We start from the raw sequence: 10,421 nt of genomic DNA on the forward strand, positions 1-10,421 counted from the left end.
ATCGCTTTGTTCATTTCCCGGCAATCCGACTTCTTAGAGAGAGAAGATTTTGTGGTGAAATTGTGGCAATGCGGAACTTCTTCTTATCCAAATTGGAGCAACTATTTCACCAACAATTATCAGGAAAGTGAAACTATCGGGAGCGTGGTTTCCTATTTGGGAGCGAGAAAGTTGGACTGGTTTTTCTTATATATCTAACCAACCAACCTCTCCTGCTTATCTTAACCTTATCGATGCAGCACATGTCAGATAACATACATACATAGCAACAGGTAAGTATTATTCCACTCCTCTAAAAAATTCGGACCGTCCGAGTATTTTGCGAAATTATTGACCACCACGATATAAAAAATGATGATATTGGTAGGTCTAGGGGGAAGCAGTTCAAGGAGGCGGAGATGAATTAGACATCCTTCTTCCTCTTCCTCCTCTCCCGTGAACATGAATAATTCACGAGCACCTCACCACCACCGTCGACGAGAGAAAGAGAAAGTTATGCTTTGAGTAGCACGAAGAAAAAGACGATGCGATGCGAACGGTCATGTTTGTATTTATTTATCGACAGCGTGAAGAGAAAGCGAGCGAGGGGAGCACGTCCGACCAGACCAGGAAAGAGAGGAAAGTTTAAAAGATGTAGTTGATTGAATTTCTGAAGCACCATTCCTATAACAAGTGGTGAATGGTGTGGAAGAGATAGCAGGCAGAGAAAACTGGTGGCAGAACGAACGAGTGGAGAAAAGTATGTGGGGAAAGTTACCTTGTTTTCTTTACTGTTGTCTATTATTATTGAATCCCCTGAGCGAGGAGAAAGTCGTCTCAGCTTTCTCTTCTTCTTTTTGGCTCCTCTTTTTCCTGCTCCTTGTCATAATACGGGAGAAGAGATGTCCATCCGTGGAGGGACGATTTGGCAGAGTGAGGTGAGGAGATGATCGTGGTGGTGATGGGGACGATGGGTGCTTATCTGCCTAGCGTTTTATAGGTATGCATACATGGAAAAGAGAGAGAGAGGAATTGTGGATGTGGTGATACAATGGATTGGAGTTTGACAGTATATTTTTTTAAACAAGCCAGGAAATCAGGGGTGGGAGGAACACTCAATTTCTGAGAAAACATTCGGCCCAGGTCGGACGGGAAGTTTTGGATCAATTCTATAACTAGATGAGAAACTGAATAATATTGCCTCGCTTTCTCTCTCTTGTCCTTTACCTTTTGAAGAGAAAGTAAATAAGAATAAGAACCGGTGGCAGCAGGAGTGGCAGCAAAATGCCAGTCAAAGTAGTCCTTCTGATGTGACTATAAAATCCAATCTGAAGAATTTGGACGTCTCCTTTCCAATGCATATCTGCTAGTGCAGAGTTACGAATTCCCAAATGGGATCCTTCGCTGCCTACTTTCTCTCTGCTCCCACCATCAAACTTTCTCTTTCTCTGCCTGGTTTGCTCATTCAGTCCTCCAAATCTGTTTGGTCAACCTGAAATATGAACAAGGGAGTCTTAATATGCGACCAGCCAACGGACCAACCCTGCTCTTTGCCTGGCTGGCTGGCTGGCTGTTCAACAGTTCTCCCGTCTGTTACCTTGTCACATTTCGGGAGAAATACGGGGCTGCGAGATTGTAAAATCTGGAGAGGACCCATACCTCGATTTTTTTTACTACTGCTAACCTTCACTTGATCCCTCGTCACTAACTCAGGCTGGCTGGCTGAGAAGGAGGAGGCCGGGGTGGGGACGAGAGACCTGGGAGAAAATCGGAAGTAGGCTCATCCTGGTCGGTGGGTGGGAGAAGATGGTCACATTATTGTCAAGAAGGACCTAGATGCATGCATATGTAAATAGTGGTGGTTGGTTGGTCCTATTGGTGCCGTTGGAGGGGCAAGATGAATTACCGGAAATTACCCGTAGCCAGACTTGACATCCTTTGATTCATCACTTTCCGGCTTGTATTTCCATGCATCAGTTTATTTTCGAGGACGAGGACGAGCAGCAACATCACCTCCATCTCTCCCGTCCTCTTACACAGTTCGTCACATCTCTCCAACTCCGGAACCAATTACTCGAGTTTCAGAGTCCTTTCCAAATTTCAAATTCTCCAAACTAAATTACCCGGAACATCGATTTGCCTAAAATGAACGGTCTCTCTCGCTCGTCCACCAGCCACCAGCCGGGAGAGAAAGCAGCAGGAAGCAGGCAGGGTGGTGGTGCAACTATTTGTTTAAACTCTCCCAGTCACCACTTGTTCTCAAAAACTGTCTTACTAACTACGTACGTACTCGCCCGGCAGCAAAGTGTCTGTCAATCTCTCGGCTCTCTCTCCTGGTCGGACCAACTTTCTCCCAAAAAAATAACTCTCACCAACCAACCAACAACCGCCAGAGCACTTCTACTTCTGCTTATCAATCAAGTCGCCCACCAACCCGGCAACCAACCAGCGGAGTAACCAAACTTCATCAAATAGTCTGGTGGGATAACTAATGAGTGTAAATTCCTCGCAACTCTACAAGCTGTTACCATCCCCCACTTTTTGTCCCGTACGTACGTATAGACGTACGTATGTACCTAATCTGAGAGAGAGACTGATCCACAAAGTTTGGGCGTTTCGAACCGTTTAAAATGGAGTTAAAAATTGGAATTTTCTTGGACCATGAGGTTCATGACGCAAGAAGCGTAAGAAAATGAATGAAATGCTTCAAAAATTTGCAAATTAAAAATATTTACCGTTTAAAATCCATTTAAAAATTCAAATTTTCTTAAATCACTTGGTTTACATGACGTAAATAAGTACTAATTTTGCTACCAAAATTTTTTACGGTTTTCAAGTTAAAAAATAAAATCCATTTAAAAATTCGAATTTTCTTAAACCACTCGTTTCATGAAGTAATAAGCGTAATGAACTCAATGAATTACTACCAAAAATTTGCACGTTTGTTTCCAGTTAATAATATTTTCATATGATTTATTTCTCAACATAATTAATAATTAACAATAAATATAAACTTTAACAATATAATATTTGGCATAGTTTAGCATCGTTTTCAGTTGTATTTCAATACTGCTTGGAGAAGAAATAACGGTGTGTGTACATGTGTATGTATGTATGAATTTATATAGTCAATTTGTATTTATGTGTATGTAAGTAAGTAAGGAGTGCATAGCATCATAAAGCTCACGTGGCCGTGGCATGTGGTAGTTCAACGTGATTCCAGGAAATATTTATGTATTTACGATGGCGATACTCATTTTCTACGTGACACGATATATTTATGTACATAGATATTTGACGAAATATAGTATGGAAGTAGATCAAGGGTAAATTTCTTGTCTTGTTTTACATATGCATATATAGAAGAGAGTATATTTTATTATGGAATATAATGTGGTGCCTTTTAAGTGAGAGAAATTAATTAATCATAAATACACTAAATATTTTTGACATGCTTTTTCCCCTTAATTCGTTCAAATTCTAGTGGCTACAATACACACTTTGTGATATATGTAAATACACACGTGACAAGATTTGCATACGTACTTTTGCCTGACAACTTTCTCCATTCCGATATTTTCTCGATCCTATTCCGCATTTTCGGTGTGTGTAATTCAGTTTTGGGACACGGAGAAGGGAGAAAGTTTGGTGGTGGATTATTTATTATTATTTTTTGTAGTTTTAAGTACGCCTTATTAGAGACTTACGTAACACGAAAGGGTGGGTGGTGCAGTCAGTTGACCAATATTAAGAATAATAATGATCCATATTTTTGTGGTCCTCGGAATAATCTACTAAATCCATGTATGTATATAGAGAGCTACATTTTCTTTCGGGGTAAGATAAGAACACATGGTTCGTGCAAAAGAGATAGGTCTTTGTGCATTTTAAACATGGTAATTCTACCCAGGGAGAAAGTTGATGGGGTGAAAGTATCAGAGAAAAGTATGACAACGACCAGTTGCAGGGCGCTCTACGTCTAAGTCTACTAAATGCCTTCTCACGAGTGATGAACTGCAAATGGAGTGGAGAGGAATCCTGCTGGCGATTAATCCAATAAAATAAATGCCAAGCCTGAATCGTCGCGTCATTGTGGGGTCAATTGGCTGAGGAGAAGAAGAAGAGAGCAAGTTTTTTTTCGAGTACTTTTTTTCCGTGAGTCATTTGGTCGTCGGGAAAAAGAGGGAATGATACATTGGAAGAGTTGAGGAGGCTTTCTTCTTTTTTTTGAGAGAGCGCACATTCCATTCGTTGAAGAAACCACGTAATAAAAAAATAACGAGACTCATAATTTTATCTGCCTTCAAATTAAGCAGAGCAGCAGAAACCAACAACAGGTTGGTTTTTGTGTGGTATCTTTTCTTCTTTTTTGTTGGTTCTTTGATGGTAATGAGTCCGTTTTAGTAGTAACCTCGATTTTTTTCCTACTTTCACTGATCTATCGACTCGTACGACTCCTCGTCCAGGTTATGCAGCCAGTTGAAGATCATCATATTCCGTTCAAACTTGGAGAGGGGGCGACCCCTCTCTCGCTCGACGTCTTTCAACGAAAGTGGGAGTTCCTTGGCAGGTTTTTTCTTCGTGGGGAGCTTGAGAGCGTCCAATTCAGCCTTTGCGACTTGAATGGGAGGAATATTCCCACCCCCACCCGGGCCCCCGGCGAGACTTAGCGAATTCATGGAAACGACGACGGGTAGTTTTTCGAGGTCAAAGTTGCTCTGGGCCATCCGTTCCAGGGCGCGGTACGCGACGAGGAGTCGTTTTCGGATGTAGAGTTGGCGAATTTTCTTGTTCACGGAGCGGATGAGGTCGGCCGGCGTGAAGGAGCCGCCGTTCGGTCGGGCCATGCGACCTTGGGGGGAGGGTAGCTGGGAGGTGGAAGAAACGTCCCCGACCGCCACCCAGGTCGAGCAGGAGCGCGACGTGGGGCCGAAATGGGTGCGAAATATGGCGTCGCTACATCGTACGGAGGACAAGTCCATTTCTGAGCTTGATTTTCGAACAGCGGCAACTTGGTCAGGGTCCGGGGGCAGGGTGGAACTTATGTCGGTTGTGGAGAAGGATTTTGGCAGACCGAGGAATTTAAACAGGGCGCCAAAGTTTTTGATGAGATCGTTTTCCTCTTCGCCCCATAGGTCTTGGGATTTGAGAGACTCGCCGGGATTGGGGACGGTGAGTCGGTGCCGCCCGTCGGGGATGGGGGAGGGGATTCGCATAAAAGGGCCCAGGCTGGAGAGGGAGAGGAGAGAGATTTCGGTGGAGATGGATTCATGACTGGGCGAGCGGAGGATGCGGTTGGAGGCATTCTGAAAAGAGATAAGAGAGAAAGTGGGGGAGAGTAGAGGTTTAGGTAAGGTTTTTGGAGGGGGGGTTGTTTGGGGGTTAATTTGACACAGGTTGTGTCAGTTTATACGAATTTTTAAAAAATTAAAAAACTCCAAACTTTCTCCCGACCGTCCGGAGAAATCGCAAAATTTACGCTATATTCTTGACGTTATCAAGAGTTACAAATTAAAAATAGAGTGATTTTACGATTTCTCCGGACGGTCGGGAGAAAGTCCGGAGTTTTTTAATTTAAAAAAAATTCGTCAAAGCTGAACACAACTTGTATTACCATCGAATTAATCCCCAAGCAACCCCCCCCCCCTTTGCCTCCCCAGTTCGAAAACCTTGAGATTTAGTAACAATAAGTCCAGAGTTATCATGCACATTTATGAGAACTAGAAGGGTCCCACATCACATCACACCTTGACCTTAATGGGCATGCATTAGAAGAAGAAAAGGGTGCCCGAATGAATCACTTAGGAGAAAGTAGTATTAATATAAGTTGCTCGATTTACCGTGAAAAAATCCCGTCTCTCTATTTCCACCCTTTTTGCATGCCTCGCAACTTTTTTCTTCTCTCCCGATCAGAGAAAGTTGCCGTATTTAGCCGTGTTTATCCAGTCACAAGTTTACCGTTACTCATAACCGCTCTTACTTTCTCCCCCACTCCCACACACCCAACCCAGCAGAGCTCCTACATACATGCATAAGTACATTACCTAAGAGAAAATCGGCTCAGAGAAGAAGAAAATCGGGTAAAAAATCGTCTAAAAAAATCCGCTCAGAGAATCGGGATAAATATAATAATACCATCTTCTTCATGCATGGAACTTATTGTCCTCCAAAGTCTGAGGGCACCATTGTGCCGGGAATGAATGAATGGGAAACATTTTTGGAAATGTGTTGAGTGCAAATCTCCCCAAAATACGCAGGGATGCGATCCTGGCATCTCATTTGTGTAGATGCAGTGGCCGCGGAAGCTGTGGGGACATCTGGGGACGTTAACATTGTAGGATAAGGGGCTTATATAAGATGGGAAGATGATATGGACATCGAATAACCGTGGGGGACATTGGCCCTCTGTCCACTCAAGCGTCCGTGGCCACTGAATATAAGACGGATGCATATATATAAGCAGTGGCCGCAGAAGCCGTGGGGACATTAACATTTTAGGAAAGGGGAGGGCCAGGTTTTTAAGTATAAGATGCCGACATCAAACAACCGTGGGGACATTGTCCCTCTGTCCCCACCCCCCCCCCCTTTCCGCGGCCACTGCATCCTACATAAACCATACTACGTCCACCTACCTGGATGTGTATCAGTGGTTTTTCTTGTGACATGTTTCTCGAGCAGTAATGAATGACAGGAGGAGCAGCAGCAGCATCAGCCAAGCCACCAGCCACAATCGCACGTTGGTTGGTTGCACGTTACTACCCGTTCCCCATCCGTTTCTCCATCTGAAAGTCAAATTACGAATGAATTTAGCTCTCCGCTACCTTTCAACTCGGTGGAAGGAAGGAATTCTGATTTTAAAAGTCTCTCAAAATCGTCTCTCTCTCTCGGCTTCTTGATTGCCATGCAGCTTCACATCAGAGATTTCCGTGGTTTTCCAGAGTGCCGTGATGGTGACAAAGGAAAGCAATCAACGAGTCGATTGGATACTGATGAATGGGTCCAATCAAAACTGAGACGCTTTTTACTCTACATTTTACTCTAACCTAAAGCGCAGGCAGGCAGCATTGAATTTTCTTTCTCGGACCGATTGTTCCACTCCTTGCAGGATGGGAACATTAAAATTGAGACGGCGGAGAAAACAATTATTATGAGAAATTCAAGTAGGTTCTAAATGATGGAGGTCTCCCAAGGTATGTTCAGAAATTTTGACTCAATTAGTGTCAGAAATTTAATTAAGATGAAATTTGCGACAGACACGATCTCCCAATGGGCACATTTGGCCGAGATATTTGCATCCGAAGAGGAGAAAACGCGCAGTAAATTTAGAAAGTGTAAAATTTATCGACTTTACTGCACACTTTCTCCTCTTCGGATGCAAATATCTCTGCCAAACATGCCCATTGGGAAATCGTGTCTTTCGCAAATTTCATACTAATCAAGTTTGTCATAAATTTATATTATTTTGCGCAAAATCTGATCGCATCCGCTCGTCCACCTCCCTCGTAAACGATGCAGTTACACAAAACCTTCCACATATTTCACTTGCACTGCACGCTCCCCAATTTTTCTGCACCTGAATAATAATAATCTGGAATCTTTCAACAAAACGGTTTTATTCTTCTCCTCGTACCACACCCCGCACAAAAATATGCTCCCCGTACAAACTATGGGGGAAAAGTAGCCAAGAGAAAATGTAGAGTAAAGAAGAAAAAAAACGTGAGCGAATTATTTTGCCCTCGGTGTAATAAATCTTTGCAAGTTTTCCTTCAATTGCTTTTATTTGAGAGAAGAATGGTTTCACTTCACGTATCCGCGGCTGGATTGAGAACATTTAAATGTTTCAAATAGGTTCGCATTTCCTTTTCTGGATCATAAAATACTTGAGTTTCAAATATCACGAGTGATCATGCAAGATTGCGTCAGAGAGGGAAAATAACAGAGAGGCAGAGGGGAAAGGAGGTGGATCATTTTTGTAAAGGACGACTCGGTCCTGGGAATAATTGGGTTGAAATGGAGACGTTTTCTTGTATGGGGATCACAAAATGTTGGCCGTCATGCAGGCCCACCAGGCGCCGCGGGACAATGTCCCCACGGTTGTTCGATGTCGGCATCATCTGCCATCGTACATAAACCCGGCACTCCCCAGTGTTAATGCCCCCAGATGTCCCCCCACCTTCCGCGGCCACTAGTCCTACCTACGTACGTATGTACTTATCTATATCCCTGCATATATTCGCAACTATTGCGAAAATAAGTATCCAGTTTCATCTCTCCGCGAAATAATATGTATGTACATATAAGGTAAATAAATTTAAGGTTAAGTCAGCACTAGTGATCCTTTTTAACGTCACTGCGTACAGTATGTATGTTGACGTGAAATTTCCTCCCATTTTTTTTTGCCTGGCTTTTTACACCACAACCACCGCAACAACAACACCGACTAAAACGACGACAGCTCTTCTGCCGAAACTTTCAACCCCATTCGGCATAATCGTTATTGCTTTTCAAGACAAGACCATGCTCCTCATGGTACATAAGGTTTTATTCATTTTTAACAGCACGGGCTTGACTCGTGGGCACGAAGAAGCGGGTTTTATTACCACGCAGGATGGATGGATTGGATGACAATAGCGATGATTCTAATGAGACGACGAGGAAGAACAATGGAGTGGGTGGCATGGTGGCTTCATGATGATGATTTGAGACCGTGCATGGCGTCATTAAAATTCGGATTAAAGTTGACCTTATTTTGTGATGTGGTGCAAAAAAAACAACCAAGAGATCCCGTACCATTTGGCAAAGGCACCTGGTTCTGGAGCGAGTTTATAGGTATGTAGATAAGTACACTTGATAAGGGTAATGTAGTAATAACGTATTAATTGAGAGGCACACAAGATTGTAAATTTGTGGGGGTAATGAACATCGCTTTTATTGCCGGGGTCTCATCATCTCGCTTGTCATCATGGTTTATTATTGTTGTGTAGATGCGACATAATTCTGAGACGACGAATGGAATGGAATGAAATGAAATCAGAGAGTTTGCAATTTCGTGATTATTATGAACCCACATAAAGTTTTATTATCTGGCTGTTTGGCAACTTGTCGGTTACATGGGGTATCACTTTGTACATCTTTATAAGGCTGTTGACAAGATGGTGAATGGTGATGATGATGCGTATATAATTTAACCCGAGTCGTAAGTACTGGGGTGTAGTGTACTAACTAATTTAATTGCGCACAGTTGTAATCATGATGGAAACCAGATTTTGGAGAAGGAGAATCAGCAAATTGGACTTAATTTGGGGCAAAAATAGGTTTAATTTCCCTAAGTCAGTGGAGCAGATTAATTCCCAAATATCCATTAATTAACGCGGTGTGTAATTTGAAAAGGGACATTCCTCCCCTCAAACCCTTTGATGCGAAAGTATGCAATGCATCGAAATATCTCCGGATTAGATTTCTATATCTAAAATTTCATTGATCTTTTTCACCACGTGAGATGAAAGACAATAGTTTCACGGGTACTTTTTGAACCTCCTGTTGAACCAAACCTCCACCTCCACCCACCCAGCGCAAAACCACACTTTTACAACACCTGCTGCTGCTCCGAGGGCTTTGTTAATAAAACGTGCGGTTTTCCAGGCGCAGGTTGTTGTTAAAGAAATCTTTTTATCAAAGTTTTCCAGTTAATCTCAACAATCATCATACGCCAGAAAATCCAATATCATGCCCTACTCGCTATACCGTATTGATTTTTTTCGCAAATTAATTCCACCTGGACAGCCGGTGATCAACTTTTACGTGGGCGGCGGCGGCGGCGGAAGAAGAAGGAATGGTATAATTCTGAATCTTAATCTCGTCATAAAAAAAGAGTATTATTTCCGGCCTGGATGTACACATGGACTGATTGATTACTACCATATGCAGAGAGCAAATTGGTTCCCAGTAAATTATTAGGATGCGCCGGGGAAGATATCGGTTTTATTGGGGGAGCTACGTACATACACTACTACCGCTTCGTAATTGGGTATAAAAAGAGAAAGAAAGGGAGGAAAAACTAGGTGGAAAATTGCCAAGATATAAAATCTTACCATGACAAGAAGAAAGCAGTTTGTCGGATGCAGACTTGTCCTTGCACAACAGGCCTGCTACACATGACGGCACTTAAGAAGTCCTTTTCCTGCAGAAATCACTCGTCGTCTTCTCAAATATGGATATGAATGAATTCAATCAAAATTTTGGAAGAGTTGGTAAGTAAACAGGCGATGTTGGCAATAATGTTGTTAATTGAGAGGAGCGGAGAAATGTTCGGTGTTTGCGATGCGAGCACCCCGTCAATGGCTCTCGTGCCCTCTCCGCCTGTCCGCGCATCGGGGAGATCGATAGCTCCAGTGACTTTCTCCTGCCCGCTGCCACCACCACCACCACCACCACGGCTGCTG

The 10,421-nt window shown here is 43.0% G+C and overlaps 1 protein-coding gene across 1 annotated transcript; it reads right to left on the reverse strand.

Moving 5' to 3' along the window:
- Window positions 1-2,920: 2,920 nt before the first annotated feature.
- LOC110856872 lies at window positions 2,921-10,344 on the reverse strand. Its single transcript, XM_022105456.2, has 3 exons — window positions 10,071-10,344; window positions 6,612-6,761; window positions 2,921-5,285 (listed from the first exon to the last, which is right to left on the reverse strand). The coding sequence occupies exons 2-3, from the start codon at window positions 6,642-6,644 to the stop codon at window positions 4,410-4,412; spliced, it is 909 nt and encodes a 302-aa protein (XP_021961148.1). The 5' UTR covers window positions 6,645-6,761; window positions 10,071-10,344; the 3' UTR covers window positions 2,921-4,409.
- Window positions 10,345-10,421: the final 77 nt, after the last annotated feature.

Source organism: Folsomia candida, unplaced genomic scaffold (genome assembly GCF_002217175.1).
Source record: "Folsomia candida strain VU population unplaced genomic scaffold, ASM221717v1 Fcan01_Sc017, whole genome shotgun sequence".
NCBI lineage: Eukaryota > Metazoa > Arthropoda > Collembola > Entomobryomorpha > Isotomidae > Folsomia > Folsomia candida.

Bases quoted from the DNA above. Each gene is read 5' to 3' on its own strand.
- LOC110856872 (XM_022105456.2), bottom strand. From the start codon at position 6,644: ATGTCACAAGAAAAACCACTGATACACATCCAG. The intron at 5,286-6,611 runs GTAGGTGGACGT...ATCTCTTTTCAG, and splicing joins AACCACTGATACACATCCAG to AATGCCTCCAACCGCATCCT.